General features: G+C 43.6%; 2 protein-coding genes across 6 annotated transcripts; one reads left to right on the top strand and one right to left on the bottom strand.

Annotated features, from left to right (window-relative positions):
• The first annotated feature begins 7,869 nt into the window (after window positions 1-7,869).
• LOC123043084 (uncharacterized) lies at window positions 7,870-14,494 on the top strand. 4 transcript variants are annotated; one of them, XM_044465437.1, is made up of 8 exons: window positions 7,871-8,185; window positions 9,035-9,173; window positions 9,276-9,343; window positions 10,021-10,428; window positions 10,568-11,629; window positions 12,083-12,295; window positions 13,365-13,553; window positions 14,070-14,494. In XM_044465437.1, the coding sequence occupies exons 2-8, from the start codon at window positions 9,035-9,037 to the stop codon at window positions 14,121-14,123; spliced, it is 2,133 nt and encodes a 710-aa protein (XP_044321372.1). In that variant the 5' UTR covers window positions 7,871-8,185; the 3' UTR covers window positions 14,124-14,494. The 4 variants fall into 4 exon arrangements, with proteins under 4 accessions (XP_044321369.1, XP_044321372.1, XP_044321371.1 ...); XM_044465436.1 differs by having other exon boundaries at window positions 9,035-9,185; XM_044465435.1 differs by having other exon boundaries at window positions 9,035-9,188.
• Window positions 14,495-16,638: 2,144 nt separating this feature from the next.
• Window positions 16,639-20,645, bottom strand: LOC123043083 (uncharacterized). Of its 2 annotated transcripts, none has more exons than XM_044465432.1 (4): window positions 20,290-20,645; window positions 19,733-19,822; window positions 17,080-18,226; window positions 16,639-16,997 (listed from the first exon to the last, which is right to left on the bottom strand). In XM_044465432.1, the coding sequence occupies exons 1-3, from the start codon at window positions 20,611-20,613 to the stop codon at window positions 17,096-17,098; spliced, it is 1,545 nt and encodes a 514-aa protein (XP_044321367.1). In that variant the 5' UTR covers window positions 20,614-20,645; the 3' UTR covers window positions 16,639-16,997; window positions 17,080-17,095. The 2 variants fall into 2 exon arrangements, with proteins under 2 accessions (XP_044321367.1, XP_044321368.1); XM_044465433.1 differs by having other exon boundaries at window positions 17,080-18,221; window positions 20,290-20,488.
• Window positions 20,646-24,399: the final 3,754 nt, after the last annotated feature.

Raw genomic sequence — 24,399 nt, 5'->3', positions numbered from 1 at the left:
TTGCCCCTAATTTTGAAAAACCCGTGGTCCTGCCCAAGTGCATATGGTCCTCTCATGTTTTTGCCCTTCCGTCCCAATTTCGTCCGGTCAAAGGCATTTGACTGTTAGGGAGACATTTTTTTGGACCATTTTGCCCCTCCTTACAACTTCAATTAAAAATCAAAGAAAAAAAGTTACGCTTTCATGTGGGGCCCAATTAAATACAAAGGAAAAAAGCCTTCCTCTCTCTTCCCTGTGTGGCCGACACCCCCACCCACCTTCCTATCTTCTCCCTTCCCCAGCTCCTCACCGTCTTCCATTCACGTCTTGTTCTCTCGTGTCCAAGACGTCGATCGTCAAAAATGAGAGCATCTATAGCCAGACTTTGCAATCAAATTAGCCACTTTGCATCTGCCTCTCTCACATTTCATCCCCTAGATCCATACAAAGCATATGCAAAAGGAATCCTATGTACTACCCTAGCTACTCTTCATCGTCGGAGATGTTCACAACGACGGTGCCGGGCGCCGGCTGGATGGGCGGGTAGGAGGGCTCCCGCTCATCCTCCTCCTGCTCGACCTCATCCATGTAGGCGAATATCTCTGCCTCCTCGCGGCCTCTTGCGTCTCCATCTCCTGCCGGCGACGGTGTCTTCCCTTCGCAGCCGACTCCGACCGGAGGGAATCGAGGATAGCCTGCTGCTCCTTCCCTTCCTCCTCCTCCTCCTCCTCAAAGTCCTCCTCCTCGTCCTCCTCCTCCTCCTCCCCCAACTCCAACTCCAACTTCTCCTCCACCTCCAACTCCTCCGGATCCACTTCATCCGAAGGTAGCCCCGCGGCGATCCGGACTTCGCGCCTATCCCGGATCTGCTCAAGGAGCTCGAGCCGACGCTCTGGCGTCAGAAAGGGCTCGCTCCTCACCCGGCGGCATGGGGGCATTGCTACTAGGCGGACGGGTGGAGTGGAAAGTGGGGGCGGCGGCGGACAGGAGGAGGAAAATGTGGATGGATGGTAGGGTTTCGGTGCCGCCGGTCGACTTAAATAGCCGGCAATGCACTATGCGGCCCGTCGGAGCTGCGCCACCGGTCCGACGGAGGAGACGAGTTTCGGACCGCCGGGTTTGAGGGCGTTTCCGGCTGGGACCCCTTCATCAGTCCAACATGACGGGCATGCCCGGGCGCACTCATACCCGCCCCATATTTGGGCTGGAGATGAAGGGGGGTGCCGGTTAGCCCAAGCGTTTGAGGGCCGTTTGAGAGGCCTGTCGAGGTCAAAAAATCATGACCGGTCAGTGACCGGGTGGCCCGCCCGGGCGTATAAAACGGGTTTGAGAGGTCTGGTTGTAGATGCTCTGAAGCTCTTTCATGTCCAAGAAGTCTCAGGTTCAAGATGTCGATTGGCGACTGGGGGTGGGCCTCCTTTCCAAAAAAACAGAAAAAAGTGCAAACCTCAAGAAAACTATCGCAGCTATAATATATCTTTTCACCACATTGCCGCGTAACAACACAAGACTCTTTTGTGGGGGGAAATGCGTCCGGACCGATCGGCGGACTGATACAAACTCACATTGGATAGTCAAATATGTCCGAACCGTGCAGTTGGGACGGCTGCGGACATTTTGAGGGTCCACTTCGAAGATGCCTAACAACACAAGATTCTTGTGTTTTGTGTATGTATGCGCATTTCTCAGTCTGGAAAATGCATATCCGTGAGTCCCTTTCGTTATCTGAAAACCCCATATTTTTGTTGGGAGCAGAAAGAGACGGCTGCTGCCTGTATGGATCATCATCACGAGTAGTGGCCGGTCCACACATGTCCAATGTGCACATCACGCAGCAGGATCATGATGGTTTAGCAGCATGGGCGCCGTATGCCGGTGCTCCTGCCGGGGTTTATCCGGCGAGTCATAACTGAAGTGACATGCATGCAAGGGCGTGCGTGTGTCCGTGTGCTGGGGATGACGTGTCGGCATCATATTGACCCGCGCCGAAATGTGTCAAAAATCTCTATTCCTAATGAAGGAGTTGGTAGTCTCGTCTCACTCTCACCAACCCCTCGCAACCCTATATTACGCCCGCGAGCGTCTCACATGCAACCTTTTGGGCCGGCCCATTTGACATGTGTATTAAATCAATCAAATCGGCAATTTCCGAAATCAACATCATCCATTAGCTTATTCAAATCATATCTTAAGAAATCTCTACCAAATCCAAGCTTTCCTTGTCTTTCACTACTCATACTCCAATCAGATCAAATCTTACCAAAACATTAGCTAGAGTAAATTTGGCCGACCCATTTGACGCTCGCGCCTGTTTTTATTTTACGTTTTTGTTTTCTTTTTTTATGTTTCATTTTGTCTATGACCAATACGTTGGATTTTGCTCGGTATACTATCAGAATTGGCATAGACTTGTACGCCATGGTGAGTTCGTAGTGTCGGCTCCATTCTAGTTAAAGCTCCCCCACAATTATTTTTCTATCCCACCGATTTATTTAAACTGGTTTTTAGCCCACTGATATATATACTTAATCCGGTTTTTATTTGCCAATCTCTACTCCTAATGGAGGAGTTAGTAGTCTCGCCTCACTCCCACCAACCCCTCGCAAACCCTATATTACGCTCGTGAGCGTCTTACATGTGACCTTTTGGGCCGGCCCATTTGACATGTGCATTAAATCAATCAAATCGACACTTTTCGAAATCAACATCATGCATTAACTCATTCAAATCATATCTTAAGAAATCTCTACCAAATCGAAGCTTTCCTTGTCTTTCACTACTCATACACCAATCAAATCAAATCTTACCAAAACATCAACTACAGTCGATTTGGCCGACCCATTTGACGCTTGCGCCTGTTTTTATTTTCTGTTTTTGTTTTCCTTTTTTATGTTTCATTTTTTAAATAACCAATATGTTGGGTTTTGCTCGGTATACTTTCAGAATCGGCATAGACTTTTACGCCATGGTGAAATCGTTGTGTCGGCTCCATTCCATTTAAAGCTCCCCCACGATTTTTGTCTATCCCACCATTTTATTTAAACTATTTTTTAGCCCCCTAATGTACTTAATCCATTTTTTATTTGCCAAATTTAGTAAGGTCATTATGAAAAGGAATCGATCATGATGATCTCTAATCAATCTTTAAAGACCAAATTTATGAAAACGAATCATTGTTTGATAGCACAAGAAAAAAATTATGAAAATGAACCAATGTCAAATGCATCATGGATACACTCTTAAATTCATTGATTAAATATTTTTTTATCTCTTGATATTTTATTATGATTGTTGATATAACCATTCACATATCATTCTTAGAAATAGTTTTCGCTGATGCAAAAAATAAAGGAATAAAAGAGTGATTTACTGGTAAAACAGAAGTCGCCAAGGAAGCCTGGTGTTCAAGAGAACTTTGAATATGTATGCGAGATACAACTAATGTTGGATTGCTAAAATATATATGCCCTCGTTGCAACGCACGGGCAATTAACCAGCATCAGTAGTAGGTCACTTGAAGTGTCGATATTATGTTTTGGTACAACAATTTAGCTAAATATATCGTTGACGTGAGATTATATGGGATGTCCACTTGTCCCGTCAAAATTTATGTGGACACATGTGAGCCTCCTACTTATACATGATGCAAGAGATGTGGATGTGGATATGGATAGGGATTGGGTTGTTTTGTTTAGTTATGGTTGTCTGAGCGGAATATTTTTTTTACTTCAGAAAATATGACAAATTGCATTTCCGTAGAGATGGATTTGCCGAAAATTGCATGAGCGAGCATTTCATATTTTGTTCAACTAGGCCTACAATTTTTAGTTAGAATAGATGGCTAAATGTTGCTTGGTTACTTTAAGAGTTAATAACGGACAAAGTGGCGTATCAGTTGCATGCGAAACAAGGGACACCATCTTTTTGTAGAATCCACGACATTCAACTATATAACATGAAAATTGCCCAAGAGACATTCGATCTTCCTTCTTGGCTCGGAGGGCATCACAGGCAATGCATGCCTCCTACCCCTTGATGGCGGTGGCGCATCGGCACGAACACAGTGGGAGGGGATCAGGACGAAGAGCGGAGCGGTTGGCAGGGGAGTCCTCATTGGCGGTCCGTGGAGAAGTACGATGTGAAGGAGAAAGGCTGCGATGGGGAAGATGAGCTAGGCGTTATCCAGTTTTAAGGAGAGGGCTCCAGTAAGAAATGCCACACTACAGAGGAAAACCGAGCGGGAAGGGAAGGGTCAGGTAGGAAAAGGAAAGGGTGTGTCGTGGGGTGGGGTTTTCTGATGGGCACACATGTTGGTGATAACATGACAGATAGTCCGAACAACCACAATTCCAGTGGGGGGAGGGGGTCAGGGCGGAGAGCAGGGCAGGTGTCGGATCGACACAAACACGAGGGGAGGGGATCAGGGCGGCTGGCAGATCAGCATGAACATGAGGAGAGGGGATCAAGGCAGTTGGGAGAGGAGTCTTGCTTGGTTGTTTGTGGAGATGTACAGTGTGAACGAGAGAGGATGCCATAATGAAGGTGGGTTGTGCTCAACAACAAACATCATATTTTAGTGGAATGCACAACATTCAATTTGCATGTTACAACGTGGCAATGCTTTAGGAGAAAATGGATTTGTATTCTCGGATCGAGGTCCGTCACGGGTGGCACACAACACCTACCCCTTGTTGGAGGTGGCGGATCAACCCTAACCGGGGGGTCAGTGTGGAGAGCAGGGCGGTTGGAGGGGGACTCCTCCTTGACGGTCCATCGAGAAGTACAGTGTGAAGGAATGACACTACTAGGGAAAATCCTAGCAGTAGCGCGGGTTTTGTGCCCACTAGTAGCGCGGGAGGCCGCACTACTAATAAGGCGCTACAACTATTGCTTAGCAGTAACGCGTGCCCGCACGTGCTACTGCTAGGATAAATAGCTGCAGCGTTTGTTCATTCCCACGCTACTGCTAATCTAGCTAGTGGCAGCGTGTTTACTCTCCATCGCTACTAGTATTCTTTTTTTATTTTTTTATTTTTAGTGTATTTATGCGCCATCGTACAAATATTGATACAATACCAGTTATGGGATTTACATCATTATGTCCATAACAGTGTGTCAAATGAAGGTGAATTAGGTTCAAGTGGAGGCAATATGTGGTGCATGTCAAAAGTATACTACTAAACCAAACTTGATCTAGTTTGAACTAGTAGTACTTTCGATGTGCACCACATGTTGCCTCCACTTGAATCTAATCCGCCAACACAAGCTATTTAATCATCATCATAGTCATAACATCGTCATAACATCAACAGTAGTTATTTAATCATCATAGTCATAGTGTAGCACATCATCATCTTCAAACTCATTCTAGCTAGTTAATCACCACCAACACTAGCTGCGGTAGCTATCTAATCACCAGCAACACTAGCTAATAAAAATCATTAGAGTCATTACCACCAACACTAGCTAATCACTCCTATTGCTCTCTCTCAAGTAAAATAACATAAAACATGTGTAGCACTCGTTCTTCATCAAGTTGGAGCATGCAGATGAATCTGTCTCCTAATCGTGGACTGCGCTTCTGATTGCTGTTCCCTAGTACTTCTCTGCGATCGTTCACAATTTTGCTCCAATCTTTCACTATTAAGCATTCCTCGCTATTAGAAATCCTGACTGCACTAAAGTGCATTATAGGATATCTTGGTCGTAAGCTAACAATTCTCATCTGACCTTTAATCTCGATCCAATGAGGCATAACATTCAGCGGGAGTCTCTGTTGAAGAACATCGTATAGTAACATACTTAGCAATGAAGTTTAGCTTAAAAAATAATGCAAAAGATGCACTGAATACAAATAGTAAAAATATTATCATCTTTCCTAAATAGATGTGACCGTAGTTCAATACGAACACTATTGGTCGTATGTTTTGAGTACTAAGATTTGCAAGTCCAGAAAAATAATTTGTCTTGACAGTATGAAGATCCTCAAGCCATGAAACATAATGACTTATCTCCTCGCAGTTTAATTCAGCCCCGGGACAGTAGTAGGTCCTGTCTACCAAACGCTGGACATGTTTGCTTGATTGGAAATAATCTGTCAATAGAAATTAGTTGTCAACTATTTTTGAATAAACAATATCAAAGACATAAATATGGTTGAGAAACTCACATTTTGATAGAACTGGAGGCGTCTGCACATCGACCCAGATGTCGGTATTACCTTCAATATCATCTTCCGGACGAATATCAAAGGTGATAACCATATCATGCTCAAATGCATAAGTCTTGCATAGTGCTCGCCATGTTAAAGTCTCCAATGCATAAACACGAAAGATCATCGTCAGCAGCAATACTTCTGAGGATGTCCCAAAGTCTTCTATCTATCTTGAGTTTGAGCTTCCCCATAAATACATATGAGTCTCCATGGGCATCGACGACCCTCATTAACTGAAAATCAAGATGGTAACAAGAGTAACCAAGAACTTGCATATTTATACCATTATTCCAAAACACACCAATTTCACCGCTCCTACTGGTGCTACCAACTGCATAAACATTAACATAGCCTAGAGTACCTGCTAAATTCTCTACACGTTCTTTGCTTATTTGAGTTTGAAGTATGCAAAGAACGTGGTAGGAGTAAATTTCCTCGCAATCTCATGAAGCTCTTGAACTATCTTGGCTTTGCCTGCATCGCGACAATTCTAACTTAGAAGATTAATTGGTCCCGGCAAGTCCCCCCGTCGGGAGCCCGCCAATCCATTATTGTACATACTTGTCATTCACTTCTCACTATGTCATGTATTCACCCTCTTTGAGTCACGGATTGACAAACGGCTCAGCAAAACCCATGGAGCTAGTCAGGCTGGTAGAGCACCAACAAGAGATCCCACAATGGCTGGCATCATCCTATCCATTGTTGCGGAAAGTGGAATCCTCTTGTTTTGATCCCTCTTTTTTGTTCAGATCTGCATCAAGCTTCTCTAGATCATCACCACTCGTGAAGTGTGGTCACCCTTAGAGACATACTCCATGTCTTCATCCATGGAGCCGATACCAGCGCCCTCGCGTCCCCTTCTCGATTCCTTCTTCTGCCATCTTGGTAATTAGGGTTCCATCCCCACGCGGCTTGGATGTCTTGGAAAACGAGTGCTGACAGTGGACGAACCCTGTCAACATGCTCCTTGTCGCACACATGTTGCCAAGTCTCCCACGCAGGTTCCCAAGTCGCACACATGTTCTTAAAAAACAAGAATTGGCTATACTCCTTTTCCACATGGACACGCGCCATGACTAGCGACCTGGTCGATCATGGCGGCAAGGCTTCCTCGTCGATGATCACGCCGTCCAGATCCTCCTCTGTTAGTCCCATGCTCTCTAAATCCTCCTACCCTGCCGTCCGAGACGACGAGGCGCCACCTCCAGACGCCATCGCAAGAGAAAGCCGTAAACAAATCAGGAAACCTAACAAAAGTTGCAAGGCCGGGAAGCGTTGCGGCAACCGCCCCTTGATCCACCAATGACGAGGAAGAAGGGAGGCGCGGGGCCAAGACAATCTCAACGTAAGCGTGGGTCGGCGGGAGGAAAAACCCTAACTGGCAGCAGTTGAAGGAAAGTCTCGTGGCAATAATCTGGGCCGTTTCTCAACTTGTTAAACTGGAATGAACTATTCGTAGGGTAAAGCTGGGATTGACTTTTTTTTCTTTTCTTTTGAGAATCAGTCTTTTTTTTTTAGGGAATTTTGAGAATCAAGCAAGTGGAATAAAAATACACATGGCTTCGGGCTAGTTCTCCTCCTCTCCTTTTTGTTTTTGTTTTTGTTTTTTGAGGGGGCCTCCTCCTCTATGTTAGTAGATGGTTGTTGAGGGCCGTCTGGACGGGTTGGGCCGGGCCGGGCCCGAGTAGCAGAGGAAGGAAGCAGAGGGGGGCGCTCGGCGAGGGAGGCGCACGCACTCTCCGCTCGCTCCCACTCCTCCCTTCTTCCTCGCCTCCGTCCGTCTTATCGTCCCCTCCCCAAATCCCGACTCCCAAAACAAATCCATCCCCCCTTCCCCGCCGGCCGCTCGCATCGCCGGCGACATCGCCATCTTCCTCCGCAAGCTGACACCAGGCGGCGCGCCCTCTCCTGTTCTTCGGCTGGCACTGGACTAGCACGGAGTGGGGATCGATCGCCCGCCGGCCGGCCTCTCCGTCCCCTCGCCCACAGGTACGCCGGATCGTGCTGGCCCGCTCCCCCTTTTTTCTCCACCAGTTCCCGCCGCGCGGCCGCCTTTTTTTTTTCTTTCCTTTTATGTCTACATATATTTCCAATCCAATCCAATGCGTCCGGCCGGCGGTTCCCTCCGCCCCGCCCCCGAATCCGTCCTAGGGTTCCGTGCCAGGCGCGGCTTGTTTTTTTTTTTCTTCCCCGAAGCACTGTGTGTGTGTGCTGATCGACACGGTCGGTCAGGCCAGGCAGCGGCCGCCGGGAATGCGTGCGGCCAAGAAAGACTCCAATGTTCGCCTTCCGGCGGGGCAAGATTTTGCGCGCGGCAGTGTGGATCGATGCAGAATCCATTGTTCGTGGCAGTGTCGATGGATTCACTCACTGACTGACCCACTGGCTGGCTGGATGGCTGATGGTCTTTATCGCTACTACTTACTACTAGAATATTTGCCCCGTGTCTGTCAGGGTTCGGTCTTATTAAAAACTTCCATCTACCTAGGGGGTGGATGGATGGATGGATGGCTTTATGACTGAATGTGGCACCTGATGAGATCCACCTGACCAGGTGAGGTGATGATGCCTGCCTTCACCAGCAAAACAAACTAGAAGCAGTGGCATGTCATATGTGTGCCAGGTTATGCGCATGCACAATGTCCTCGTCACTGATTTTTTTTTACAAGTACAAGTAAATGATGCAAGGACATGTATGTAGCTGTCGGCGACACGCTTAGTGCTTCACCCTTGTGTTGGCCATTCACAGCACTTCACATACGAACCAGGACTTTTATATTGTTATCCAATGATACATGCATCCGTTCTTGCATTTACTAACTCGCATTTGTTTGGCAGATGAAGGAAGCCTTTGATCCGCCCGCCTCGGTGGCGGCAGCAACGCCAGAAGCAGAAAACACTGCATCCCTCTTCACCAAGAAAAACATCTGGAGCGGCGCGGCTGCTGAGGGAGACGACGATTCCTCGCCTTGGCCATGTACGTGTCCTGGTAGTAATAATCTGATTAAGCCTCTAGGCAATCCTTTTGGGTCTTGCTTCTTATTTTGCTGTCAAATTATATTTCGTTCTCGTCCTGCAGGGGACGGCGTGAAAAGTGAAGAGGATGCTGATTTTCTTTCTCATGCAAACAGGGCTTTGTCATTTCTGGTATGTTGAGTGCATACCCTTTGTTGTTTACTCATACAATTTTACAGCACTATCTATCTATCTTAAAAGGAAAAATTAGTCAAACGCTACCTCTTGTATAATTTGGGTTGTATTTTCTGAACTAATTTTTTTTTGCTTTACTCCAACTGACTAGATAGATATGTCAAATCTTTGATTGCTCGAGCATAATTAACACCCAAGACCTGTATTTATTATTACCAAGTGATGATTTGAAATTTCAGCTTATTGTCAGTATGAACACTTTGTTTAATTCAGGAGTGGAATATTTGCTATAGTCCAACTGACTAGATAAATATGCCGAATCTTCGATTACTCAACCATAACACACCCAGGGACATTGTATTTATTACCAAGATGATTTGACATTTCAGCTTGTTGTCAGTATGATATCAACACTTGGTTTGATTAATGACTGGAATATGCATTCACATTCTCATGGGTCTTTTAAGTGCGAGATGTTGCTGCATTTTTATGCATGCGCTCAGATGGACCATTGTTTATCATGGCATGATGAATATAATTATTGTTCATTTGTTCGACAAGTATGTGCGAAGTAAAGTATGTTTTAATGAAGCTATACACTTTGTGGATAACATGCTCTATATTACACTTGATGGTTTTGTTTACCGAGATTCAAACAACTCCTCCCTTCTCAGGATTATGAAGCAGAGTCTTCGGAGTGCAAGTATGCTACTGACATTGGGTCACATGTATATCCCAAGGAAGCAATGTCACCACGAAGTGAATATGATAGGCAGCGGCCTTACCTTCCTTTATCGAGCTGTTCTTGGGATTCTTCTTCATCACTGGAAGCGATGTCAGGCAATCGAGATGCATCAGGTCATGTAATGGCAAAAGGTGGAACCAAAAGTGATATCTTTGCGCCAAGGCATGATTATCTTACGTCATGTCCTACTACTGGTCCTCACATGAGAAGATCGTATACTGAAGCAGCTAAAGTTGATTGTAGCTTCGATTGTCACCCAGAGCATCACTACAAAGGATTGGATCGATTTACTCCCTTCGCAAACTGCAATGGTCAATCTATTGAATGCCGCAGTGAGGTATATCTTTGGACCATTAGTTGCACTGGAAAGAAAAGAATACATGTATATATTGTTGTGTATCTGACATATGTAGTAAACAGTCAAAACCTTTTTGTGTATAGATATATCCTTTGTTGACGAATTATCATTGATACAGATAGTTGATATGCCCAGAGGGGGCCGCTGTGTTGATGAGGCTACTTCGTTTTCAAGTCGATGGTGCTTCAAAAATGGGGGCCGGGGCTCTTCACTACCTGGAGGGCTGACATATGGCGATGAGATCCCTTCTCTGTCTAGTCGGAGGTGTAATGGCAATGGGGTGCTTTCACGCTCAAGCCAATGGCATTATGGTGCTGAAATTTCCTCGCTCTCAAGTAGGCAAGGTTATGGCGATGAAATCCCTTCTCTGTCTAATCAGAAGTTTAATGGCATTTCACGCTCAAATCATTGGAACTACAGTGCTGAAATCCCCTCTCTCTCATGTAGACAGAGTTATCGTGATGAGATCCCTTCTCTGTCTTCTCAAAAGTCTAATGGCATTTCATACCCAAGACAATGGCAGCAGTATGGTGCTGACATCCCCTCGTTCTCAAGTAGACAAGGTTATGGTGAGGAGGTTCCAACAATGTCTCACCATTGGCGCTACCGAGATAAGATACCTTTGTATTCTGGTCAGAGGTGCCATGATGCCGAGGCACGTCGATTATCAAGCTACCAGCAAGGTCCTTTTCGTGGGAACAGGCAGCCAAGAGACAGTTTTGCCCATGGTATTGTCAGTAATCAGCAAGCCAAGATGACTGCAACCAGACATACTGGCACAAGACCACGGGTGTCTAACAGAGTTGTAAACAGCACTAGCAACTACAGAAATGGCAGGAGGGATAACCCACCGAGAAATTCTGAGGAAATAAGGGACCAAGTTTGTGGTCCCCGTGCAAGTAAAGTGAATAACACATCAACACCGACTGTGAAGAAAGATATCTTGAGCCCATTGGTCCGTAGAGACCAATTTAACAAATCGGACTTCTCAATCCAGTATGAGCATGCCAAGTTCTTCATGATAAAGTCATATAGTGAAGATGATATTCATAAAGGTATCAAATACAATGTTTGGGCAAGTACACCGAATGGGAACAGTAAGCTGGATACTGCTTTCCATGATGCCCAGATTTTAATGAAGGAAAAGGGTACAAAATGTCCCGTCTTCCTCTTGTTTTCGGTGAGTAATGTTCAAATGCCCTTCTTCTAAGTGTTTATCGCTTTCCACTTCAGAACAGCAAAAGCACTCAATAGCCCTATATATGTTCAGCTGAGATAATCAAGCAAGAATAGTAGTGAATGATAGCCAATTTCGTTACTGAGATTTGGTTTCTACTTTCTTGCGTGATGTTTATATGCATTCTACCCTTTGTTTTGTTTGTTCAGTAGTAGGCTTATTATATCAAATATGTGCTGTATTTCCTTTTCCTGAAGTCAAATTTCCCTGAAATGTGCACTCCGCAGGCTTGCCATCAGATTGAGCAATGATTTTATTCAAAACAGATGCATTTAATTCACTGACACTCACTATTTTCGAATGAAACAATGAAATATATTGTTTGTTGTAATGCTACTGTATGAACTTTTTTTTTGAGACGGATGTTTCAGCCTTTAATTGTATTCTCTGTTTCAGGTTAATACCAGCGGGCAGTTTGTAGGATTGGCTGAGATGTTAGGTCCTGTCGATTTCAAGAAGACCATGGACTTCTGGCAACAAAATAAATGGAATGGCTTTTTCCCTGTTGTTTGGCACATTATAAAGGACATTCCGAATAGGCTCTTCAAACATATCACCCTAGAAAATAATGACAACAGACCTGTTACATTCAGCAGGGACACTCAAGAGGTACCATGATTCGCCATTCTTGTTCTGCATCGTAAAATATTTTTGAAAGAAATAATTGTTCAAGAAAAAGTTGCTACTTTGGGTGGTTTCAGAGTAGCAGGTTTATGTACATTCCTCCTATGAACAAAGGTGCTCCTATGTGATTATCAGTATACTACCTGGATCCATCTAACATGCTACTAGTTGCATAGCGCTAACACTACTGCCTTTCCTTTCTCACCACGGTCGCTTCTCTTTTTCCTGACTTTGTGTTTCTTCTAGAAAACAACATGAGGGATTTTCTAGTACAGATATAGTAAAGTAGCAGAATCCTAGTAGAACTGCATGGATCTATTTTATTTTCTTTTGCTAGCTTGAAATGTTATCTCCTATGCCGTGCATCCATTTCACATTCTATTTGAACTGCTCAGTTCCAAATGTCAAGGTACTATTGTGTTCAACACGACAAGCATATCAGAATGAGATCAATATTGCATATGTATTGGCCTATTGGCGATAAATGATGAAGTTACTTTTTAACTGGAAAGAATGTGCCGCCGAGTAGCAACTAATATTCATATGTGCAGCTGAGTAGCAACTACTCCCTCCGTTCGGAATTACTTGTCTCGGAAATGGATGTATCTAGAACTAAAATACGTCTAGATACATCCATTTCTGCAACAAGTAATTCCGAACGGAGGGAGTAATATTCAGTTAGGAGATGCAACTATGGAGTAACGACAAATATTTTTAGTTCAACCTCTCACCTACTACCTTTCGAACTAAAAGAGTGTCTGCAAGTTTAAAAAAAGGTAAAATATCTAAATCCACCGATACTTCCTGATAACTCATCACAACATACCAGAGATGCATTGGATATCGTGTGGTGCCTCCATGGAGATCAGGGGCAATCTAGCTGCACACAGTTGCACGTCGGAACGCGTTCAGTTTACTGCTTTCTTATGTTTGTATTTGTTGATATATTGCCTAATATCAAGTTTACTCGGCATATGCTTTGTTGCAACTTAACTTTAGGTTCTTATTGTCCATTTTTCTTCTTCTCATCTTATCCTTTATTTCTTCTGTGTAGATTGGCCTGCCCCAGGGTCTGGAAGTGTTGAAAATTTTCAAGGCTTATCGCCATGGAACATCAATTCTGGACGACTTTGACTTTTATGAAGAAAAGGAAAACACTCGCTGTGCACGGAAGGGAATAAATGCAGACTCGTTACATGAAGCCAGACTATCTTACTTTGGAACAGATGACTTGAAATCAATGGTATGCACATCTTTTCTTTACACTAGTGTGGTAAGCTGCTACTCCCTCCGTCCCATAATATAAGAGCGTTTTCGACACAACGCTCTTATATTATGGGACGGAGGGAGTACTCAGTAATACTTGTATGGATGGAGGCATTAAAGAGTAATATTTTGTTGTCCTATTATTTTAAGAGAACCATGGGCATTTTGTGAACATTCTTACTGTAGCTGTTCTTCAAAAATACTGTAGCTGTGTCACTTATTTTGACACGGAGGGAGTCTTTAGCAACCTGCAAATATCTAAGAAACGATATAGAACATGCACAAATATTCCTGAAGAGAGCGGTTGTTATTTAATTGCTGTCAGTCTACTAAAGGAAAGAAGAACAATATTCAGAAAGTTCAGGCTTATGTTGTCGTCTGCACCATCTCAATCCAATATGTGTATTATTGATGATTCATCAATTCTAGTAACCCTGCAGCTTCATTGCATTGCCATGCCATGTTTCCTGACCATGCCCGTTTCTGTGCGCAGGGAGACATCGAGGTGAACATGGAGAGCCTGAACCTCCACGAGCCGTGGGACTAATCCGGACGGTTCTTCACCATGTCGCAAAAAAATTGACGAGCCATTGACGCGGTCGAACGAGAAACGTTTGATCCGACGAGTGGGCGCTACTACACAAGTTAACCTGAAATATGCTATAGAATGTTTGTACTTTGTATGGACCATATATAGTTTGCCGGTAAACACATACCATATATATCTAGTTTCCGTCGTCGGGGTAAGATAGTTTTACAAATCGGTACAACAATCATGTGGTGACTGCCATGTGTGTCCGTTTGGTTGGTTGTATGTGGCTGATGGAATATTTTGGTTGACACAAGGATTGAACCAGCAAATGATATATATCTAAGGTTGCATGTAGCATGCCTGTTAGGGGTTATCATTTTCTGTGAGCTTATTTTCCTTGCAATGTTTTACCAAATACTCCCTCCGTTCCTAAATATTTGTCTTTTTGGAGATTTTAACAAGTGACTACATACGAGACAAAATGAGTGAATCTACACTCTAAAATAAGTCTACATACATCCGTATGTTGTGCCCATTTGAAATGCCTAGAAAGACAAATATTTCGATTTCGGAACGGAGGGAGTAGGAAATATAGGTAGTATCTGGCAAATTGCATTCATGGAAGAATGTGCGAAAATTTGCAAATCTAACCAACATCTTATGATGAAGTTAACCTAAAAAACAAGGATATTGCCTGCCTTCTTTTTACAAAAAAGAAGATATTATTGACTACAATTTGGTATAAAAGAAATGTTCCGCGGGTGTCCATAGATCATCAACTTGACCAATGATTTGTCTAGACGATCTTATATTGTGGGACCGAGGGAGTATATTGCAGGAGTATTATATATATCGGGTATAAAAGGTATATAACTGAATTTATATATTTTTAAAGTCTTTGATGGTGTACTATTTATGATACATAATTCAGATTTTCTTTTTGAACTTCATAATTCAGATTTTGTTGATCAAACTAATAATGATCTAAAAACACGAAAAGGTATATAACTGAATTTATATTTTTTTAAAGTCTTTGATGGTATACTATTTATGATACATAATTCAGATTTTCTTTTTGAACTTCATAATTCAGATTTTGTTGATCAAACTAATAATGATCTAAAAACACGAAAAGGTATATAACTGAATTTATATATTTTTAAAGTCTTTGATGGTGTACTATTTATGATACATAATTCAGATTTTCTTTTTCAACTTCATACTTCAGATTTTGTTGATCAAACTAATAATGATCTAAAAACACGAAAAGGTATATAACTGAATTTATATATTTTTAAAGTCTTTGATGGTGTACTATTTATGATACGTAATTCAGATTTTCTTTTTGAACTTCATAATTCAGATTTTGTTGATCAAACTAATAATGATCTAAAAACACGAAAAGGTATATAACTGAATTTATATATTTTTAAAGTCTTTGATGGTGTACTATTTATGATACATAATTCAGATTTTCTTTTTGAACTTCATAATTCAGATTTTGTTGATCAAACTAATAATGATCTAAAAACACGAAAACGTATATAACTGAATTATATTTTTAAAGTCTTTGATGGTGTACTATTTATGATACATAATTCAGATTTTCTTTTTGAACTTCATAATTCAGATTTTGTTGATCAAACTAATAATGATCTAAAAACACGAAAAGGTATATAACTGAATTTATATTTTTTTTAAGTCTTTGATGGTGTACTATTTATGATACGTAATTCAGATTTTCTTTTTGAACTTCATAATTCAGATTTTGTTGATCAAACTAATAATGATCTAAAAACATGAAAAGGTATATAACTGAATTTATATATTTTTAAATTCTTTGATGGTGTACTATTTATGATACGTAATTCAGATTTTCTTTTTAAACTTCATAATTCAGATTTTGTTGATCAAACTAATAATGATCTAAAAACACGAAAAGGTATATAACTGAATTTATATATTTTTAAATTCTTTGATGGTGTACTATTTATGATACATAATTCAGATTTTCTTTTTGAACTTCATAATTCAGATTTTGTTGATCAAACTAAATAATGATCTAAAAACACGCGTGGGCCTTCTGTTCCAAGGGGGATATACTCCCTCCATTCCAAAATATTTTAAGTTGTAGACTCCTTCAAGTTTGATGACTATTATATAGAAAAAATTGCTAATATTTATAACACGAAATATAAATAACATGATGAATCTAGTGAAACTAATTTAGTGTTGCAGATGTTTGTTTTTTTTTCTATATAAAGTTGATCAAATTTAAAGGGACAAAGCTAAAACTTTAATTTTTTTGAAATGGAGAGAGTGTGTGCAGAGGCCAGAGCAGGGACATTGACCTCCATACTGAAAATAGGCCCAAAAAAACATAACAGGCCTGCAAGTGTTCCATCTTTTCATAGGATGAAAAGAGACAACCCATCAGCCAAGAGCCAACACCACCAAGCCCATCACAGATTTGTGACAGCCGCCGCACGATAACCGGAACAGAAAGAACAACCAGCATAACACAGAACCATCAGGGCCAAATGTATTCCCTACCAGCTCCAATTGAACAAAGATACCAGGTGCAAAAGAGTACATGCATGAATTCAGTAAATGGTGCTAGCTTCGAACACTATATATACAGTAGATACGGATATAGGTACCGCGCCGAGCAAACGACGCAAGGTGCATCATGAGCAACAGCACGCGAGCAGAGCACACGTCCCAGCACGCCCTGAGGACGGCCATGCCTCGTGAAAATGACGGGGTTGAATGCTGTTCAACAATCCAACCCTTTAAACGCGACACGGTTGACTTGGATCTTCCAATGCAGGGATCCGTGCTGCACTTCAGGCATTTTGACTGAAGCAGCACGTCACCTAGCGCCTCAGGCTGGCATGGCAAAAGATCACGCAAGGAGTCATGGCTAATTCATGGGGTAAAGAACCTCACGGCGGGTGAAGGATTTAGTTACCATGATCGCCCACGCGTCAGCGCCGCTCCTCCGACCTTGACCTCACGAACCTCCGGCGAGTCCTGGGCCTCTGAACCTCCTCGTCTAGGCTATCCTCGTCCTCATCATCGTCGTCGTCGTCGTATTGGAGGCCTAGCAAGTTCTCTCCCCACAGATAGCGGCGCCTCTGCCTTCTCAGGGCCCTTGATGAGGCTCTTGGCTCGTCTCCTGATCTCAGCGGGCCACTGTTCATCATATGGAATAGGAAGAACGTTGTCAACAGAGACCCGCTTCGGTCACTTGGCCCGCCGTCTTCACGCTCGTCCGCACTTGGCCCACCTTCAATGACGTAATCTCCAAGCACAACTGACCCAGGCATAGCCGACCTGATTGCGCTCATTATGTCACCATACTCCCGCTGGTTCTCCAGGCGGTGCCACGCGCGGCGCCTTGACGGGTCCACATCAGCAGGCCTGGTAGTGGGGTGCACCCTCCTGGCATGTCTACGGAGCGCACCATAGGTACCAGAAAATGCGCATGCTTCCCGCGAGCAGCTTCTTGGCTTCTCGTCCAGGTACTGTCTGGCATCTTTGATGATCTCCCAGCCCTTCACAGCACCCCTACACAGTGGGCACATCAATTCGTTCGAGTTGGATGCCTCAGCTGACTCGACTTGCCCAGTCACTTGTCCCATAAGAGCTTCCAATGTTACTGGACCTTGATTATAGTTAGTTCCTTCTTGCTGTCCAGATACGGCTGCAGGGCTACGGACATGTTCATGACTGAGATTTTCACGGAATTCAGGTACATCTATTAACAGCCTGGGGCTCCCTCTACTGGGACCGAGACGGGATCTCTCTGAAACATTTTGGTTACTTGTATCTCCAGGCAAGGAAGAGCTTGGCTGTGACGAACTGTCCATGCGGTTCACTTTCATTTTCCTGAATCTGTCTAGGCAATTTGAGTGTCTATAGCTTGTATCACATATGTAGGATCTGCATCCTTTGTCATGAGAACTGCACAACAGAAGTACGGCATTGTGAGGATGGTCCATGCAAATTGGACACCGGGCATCATCCCATTCCTTGTGCAGTGCAGCCATCTCGGCATCTGCGCTTGGCATCCTCAACAACTTCTTCTCTGGATTTGGCATCTTGGACATGCTGTTCTGGGACCAATTAGAAGAACGTAACTGGTCAATTTTGACATCAAAACATGTATAGCAATTATTACATCTTCATTGAGTCTAGATTATTCGAGATATACACACAAGTATCAGAAAATGTTGAAATCAGAAAGGCATACAAAGGAAAAAAAAGAACTTATGTTAACCAGCTTCAGCGGTGAAGGTACGAAATTGATTTATATGTTTTCTGCTCATCCAAGTTATCAATAAACTAACAAGTTTGAGCTTCAGACGATGCAATCCAAGTTATCAATAAAACTTGTGTACAATTAAGATTTCAATTAAGATAATTAATTTGCACCTTGGAGATATTGAATCTAACTATCCAGTTGATTCATATGTTCGACCAACAGCAATCATATTATTCTAACCAGAGCAGTGAAATCAACTCTAACAGGAACTGATGAGATTAATACAAGAGACTAGATGATTTGATATATCCTAGCCCCCTGTTATGTCCAAGACCTGTATAATCAGGTGCTCTGGTTTGATGAAGTGGTAGCACAAACGACAGGTGTAAAAGCACTGAAATGTGTGTAATTGCAATCATGTCATTTGAACTTATTTATCCTCGTTTTAGTAACTCATCGTATGCTCTTCAAATAAGTAAATGAAACGGTTGATAAGATTCAGTTCACCTTAAAATACTATTACCTCCGTCCCGAATTAATTGTCTCAGATTTGTCCAGATACGGATGTATCTAGACACTTTTTAGTGTTTAGGTACATCCATATCTAGACAAATCTGAGACAACTAATTCAGGACAGAGGGAGTAGTAGTAAATTATAAATCATATCATCAGAAAGTTATAAAAGATATCCTTGTCCAATACTAGGACAAACGATCTAGATAATTTTAACTATATACAGCATGTTTCCCTTAAAAAACCTAAATAACATTTTTCCTTTGCCGAAGTAAAATAACAATATTCTTTATATTACTTTGCAACAGTGAATGGGACATTACATCTTTGACCAGCAGCGTATAGAAACTGATTGAAATGATAACGGCTGACACCCATGCTACGGTTCACACGACAATGTCAGAATTCTCAATAAGATGTTTCCCTAATCACCCACACACCAATGCTAGCTTTCTCAACAGACTCATATCATTCGTACTAAGACTAGTAAGTACCATCTCTTATATTCACATCAAGACGGCCTGTATGACGTACCGTCACCTGCTTAAAAAATTTGACCCAGTGGAACAGATCAAGGGGCTGAAGTGCCGGTAAAAAATGATTCAAGACATACGACAATTGCATAGCATTATTGCAAAACTATCCCTAGTGCTACCCAATCACATTATGCAGCACGGCATGATCTTTGCATCCATCGGAACAAGCTAGTTGAGACCTATGATGCATTCTCACTTCAAACTAGCACCAATCATGATCCAAGCTGTGCCATCATTACTGAATTCACCCAAGTGCAGCTGGACATGCACAACAGCTGCACACAATTCATCCGTTTCAACGTTCTCACCTGAGCTGAACCTTGAAGAACACCCAGACAGGCAATCCGGCTCTCCGAAACCTTTGCGGAAAGCGCTCGACTCAGACTCCGGCGCCGGTCCTGCATCCGCATTGCACAATGAAAAAAGGTTTGTCATCCATGGTTACAGACGCTCAAACAAACTTAAATCTCGCATGGCTTCCCCACTAATCAATCGGCATCGCAGAAAGACGCATTTTCTTCAGGTTAATGCCCTTCTAAAGTGTCTGAATTATTTTTCTTCAACTTGCAGCAAATGACTGCACATCAGGTTGCTTCGTTTACCAGTTTTAGCAAGCACATGGAGATGATCCAACAACAAAAAAAGTCCCGATCTATCTCCCATGGAACCCTAACACCTTAATAACCCCCGCCCCATGCTAGCAAAAAATCCCCAACCTCATCACGTTGGGAGAACGAGGCGGCGATTCCACGGCCATGGCGGCCGCGGAATCGCCCAGATCCATGGCCGGATCTGGACGGCGTGCGCCGATTTGCGCCGGTTCAGTTTGGGATTAAGCAACCGCCGGACAGCCAAGAGGCCATACCTCAAATAGTAACCGCCCAGGGGGCTGCGGGCGGAGACGGCGATGGGGGCTAGGACGGGGCCGGCGACGCGGGCGAGGGGTGGCCGGCGGCGAGGCTAGGCCACGCCGCGGCGGCCGGATTGGATTGGATTGGATTGGATTGGATTGGAGGTCTGGGTAGGTCAGGACTCGGACGACTCTGCAGAGGGAGAGGGGAGAGGGGAAGAGGAGTGAAAGAAAGGCCCCGTCTTTCCTCTGCTCCGGAGACGGCGGTTTTTGTTCTATGCCAAAAGCTACGATTTTTATCTTCGAACCCTTCGAAAAGTTCCAACTTTTGTATGTCATCTTTGTTTGGGTGGATGGATGGATGGATGGATGTGGACGGGTTGCATTGAAAAAAGGCCCTCATGAATGCGTACAAGTTTGTGTATTTGTTGTGCACCTCTTGTGTTGACGTGGGTTTATGGGGAAGGAAAAAAAGAACGAGGGGTGGATATTGAATTTTGCGATTCGGCGGGGAGGAAACCGGCAATTTTGGCCTTGTCGGCAAACTTCGGCCAAGAATAGGAAACGGTCCGACTCCGCCGGTTGAAGCCGTTGATGTGTCGGACACCGTCCGATCTCGCTCGATCGTGCGCGCGGTGGGGGGGGGGGTCTCCTCTTCTAACCGGAACACGGCCTCGACCTAGATGCTGGAAGAGGCCCAGATGCGATGAGCCGGCACAATCAAATGGATGACGAGGGACTAAGGAGGTGAGGCCATCGACCAGCGGGCAGGAGGTGGGGTGGCTATAAGGCGACGGTGACAACTACTACGACGGTGTTGTCCACCTCTTCCGTTGACGTGGGTTTATGGGAAAGAGAAAAAAGAATGAGGGATGGATCCGTAATTTTGCGATTCCGTGGGGAGAAAACTGGCAATTTTGACCTCGTCGGCAAACTTCGGCCAAGAATAGGAAACGATCCAACTCAACCAACTGGAACCGTTGATGACCACTCGATCGTGCAGTGCTGTGCGGAGCGCGTCTCCTCTTCGGACTGGAACGCGCCGTCGACCTAGATGATGAAAGAGGCCCGGATGCGACAAGCCGACACAATCAACATGGACGACGAGGGGGGCTAAGGAGGTGAAGCCATCGACCAACGGGCAGGAGGTGGGGGTGGCTATAAGGCGACGGTGTTGTCCACCTCTTCTGTTGACGTGGGTTTATAGGAAATGGGAAAAATGAGGGATGAATCTATAATTTTGCGATTCAGTGGGGAGGAGACCAACAATTTTGACCCTGCTGACAGACTTCAGCCAAAAATAGGAAACGATCCGGCTCCACCGATTGAAACTAGCTATTGTTGCGTTCAATACTGTCCGACACCACTCGATCGTGCGGTACAGTCGTACAGAGCTCGTCTCCTCTTCTAACCGGAACGCGACCTCAACTTAGACGTTGAAAGAGGCTTGGATGCGATGAGATGGCACACTCAACAGAGAGAATGAGAGACTACGGAGGTGATGCCATCGACGAATGAGCAAGAAGTGGGGTGGCTATAAGGCGACGGTGACGACTACTATGACGGTGTTGTCCACCTCTTCCGTTGACGTGGGTTTATAGGAAAGAAAGAAATAACGAGGGATGAGTCTGTAGTTTTGCGATTCGGTGGGGAGGAAACTGAAAATTTTGACCATGCTGACATACTTCGAAAAAATAGGAAACGTTTCAACTCCACCGATTGAAACCGTCGCTGCCTCCACCACTCGATCGTGCGGTGCAGAGCATGTCTCCTATTCTAACCAGAATGTAGCCTCGACCTAGATGCTGAAAGAGGCCCGGATGCGACGAGATGGCACAATCAACGGAGATAGTGAGAGACTAAGGAGGCGAGGCCACCGACCCGCGGGCTGGAGGTGCGGGAATGGCTATAAGGTGATGGTGACGACTATTACGACGATGTTGTCCACCTCTTTCATTGATGTGAGATTTAGGAAAGAAAAAAAGAATGAGGGATGAATATGTAGTTTTGCGATTCAACGGGGAGGAAACTGGCAATTTGGACCGTGTTGACAGACTTCGGCCAAAATAGGAAATGATCCAACTCCACCGATTGAAACTATCACTGTGTCCAACACCGCCCCACAACACTGACCATGCGGCGCAAAACGCGTCTCCTCTTCTAATCGGAACACGGCCTCAACCTACATGCTGAAAGAGGCCCGGATGCGACGAGATAGCACAATCAACGGAGATAGTGAGAGACTAAGGAGGCGAGGCCTTCGACCAGCAGGCAAGAGGTGCGGGAATGGCTATAAGGCGATGGTGACGACTACTACAACGGCGAGGCTGGCACCCGTGGCCACCACATGCAAGTGCTTGTGAGTCCTCCCCCCAAATCAAATCCCAAGTCCCGACCTACCCAAACCTCCACACTCGAACTCCCTGATGAGTCACTGAGCAAGGACACCACCAGATCTGTCACTCCGCAAGTTTGCCATGTCAGCCAAGTCGACATGCCACAGCAAGAGGAGCTCACCCCCAGCCGATGTTGTCCACCAAGACGGGCTTCACCCGCTAGCCTAATCCGAATGTGAGGATAGTAGGAATGAAAGAGGGGTAGCGACGTGAGTTCACCGTTCTGCCCCCCCCCCCCCTCCCGCGGAGATCAAGGCAAGCGCCTTTTCCCCCGATGTGACTATATCAATAGTACATTGAAAGTGAATGGTAAAGCAATAAAACCAATAGAAAACATCATTTGTATACTATTGTCTTAAATAAATTATTCAACCACATCTTTGTAATTAATCTTCTTCAAGACATAATTAATATAATTCTTTCATATGGTACGATGACCCAATAGAAAATTATAACTATTTATTTTTATGTACACTCATCTATAAAAACGTGCAAATAAAAAGTAGTGTAAATTAGTGCCTAAATTAGTAAATCGAAGACACATTATTAAAAAAGAGTAGAGTATTGCACAAAGAGGAAGAACTCACGTAGGACGATAGCTTCCGCTCGGCATTGTAGTCGGGTGTTGTGCCATGGGGAGCTGCCACTTGTGTGTGCTGCCTACTGTCTTTCGCAGTTGCAATGGATCTAAAGTCATGTGAAACCCCTGTTTATGATCATGGACGTGACTCAGGGAAGCTATGTGCAGGTTGTGTGCAAGACAAATGTAGCCCTTGCCTCTTGCGATTTGACACGGTCATGACCCGACCATGTGGATGTGGTGTTACAGTTTTGGAAGGCTCCCTCCGATTTTTTAATAGTGTTATTTTATATATTTTCATTTTCTTTCGGTTTTTCATTTTATGTTTTCTTTTCCTTTTCTTATTTATTTATTTTCTCCTTTTCTCCTTTTCGTTTTATCTTCTTTTTTAAATACACATTGAACATTTTTCGGATGCACATTGATTTTTTTCAATTCATGGTAAGTACATTTTTAATACATGTTTGAATATTTTTGCAATACATGGGAATTATTTTTATATGTCATGCAAAAAAGTTAAGAACAATCTTTTCAAAATTCAATAACATTTAAAAACAATTCATGAACAAGTTTTAACATGCGAACATTTTTAAATTTTATGAACATATTTTTTGAATGGTACGGATTTTTTATGGTCATGAAAAACTTAATGCGTGATGAACATTTGTAACTACACTGTAACCTTTTAAAAATGAATGATAAACATTTTTTAATATATAGTGAATCTTTTTAGTGCATCATGAATAGTTATTAATGCATGAGAACTCTTTTTAGTATGCGATGAACATTTTTTGACTAACTATTTCACCAAAACCCAATTGTGTGGGTGCGCTATTTGTATCACAATTGTGCTACAGATGTTAAAATAGATTGGGAAAGTCCCATAATGCTTTTTTTTTTCTTTTTTTGAAACAGTCCCTTAATGCCTTCTAGGAGTAGTTCAATAGCTTATTTCCGCAGTGATCCAAGAGCAAGAACAGCAGCTCCGCGATTTTCAACTGCAGCTCCGCGGAGGGAGAGGGGCTCCGAACATGCATGCCCTTGTTTGAACTCGTTAACAGTTATCTTGAAACATTACTATATCCTCCGCCGTCTCATAATGTAAGACATTTTTTTTTACAAGTGTGATGTCAGAAAAACGTGTGTGGA

Source organism: Triticum aestivum, chromosome 2B (assembly GCF_018294505.1).
Source record: "Triticum aestivum cultivar Chinese Spring chromosome 2B, IWGSC CS RefSeq v2.1, whole genome shotgun sequence".
Lineage (NCBI taxonomy): Eukaryota > Viridiplantae > Streptophyta > Magnoliopsida > Poales > Poaceae > Triticum > Triticum aestivum.
This window is presented reverse-complemented; position numbering and strand designations above follow the sequence as displayed.

Excerpts from the sequence above, each read along its gene's own strand:
- LOC123043083 (XM_044465432.1), bottom strand. The coding sequence starts at position 20,613 with ATGACATACAAAAGTTGGAACTTTTCGAAGGGTTCGAAGATAAAAATC. Across the intron at positions 19,823-20,289 it reads CTGGGCGGTTACTATTTGAG|GACCGGCGCCGGAGTCTGAG; the intron begins GTATGGCCTCTT and ends ATGCGGATGCAG. Across the intron at positions 18,227-19,732 it reads TTCTTCAAGGTTCAGCTCAG|AACAGCATGTCCAAGATGCC; the intron begins GTGAGAACGTTG and ends AATTGGTCCCAG.
- LOC123043084 (XM_044465434.1), top strand. The coding sequence starts at position 9,035 with ATGAAGGAAGCCTTTGATCCGCCCGCCTCGGTGGCGGCAGCAACGCCA. Across the intron at positions 9,344-10,020 it reads ACAGGGCTTTGTCATTTCTG|GATTATGAAGCAGAGTCTTC; the intron begins GTATGTTGAGTG and ends CTCCCTTCTCAG. Across the intron at positions 13,554-14,069 it reads CAGATGACTTGAAATCAATG|GGAGACATCGAGGTGAACAT; the intron begins GTATGCACATCT and ends TTCTGTGCGCAG.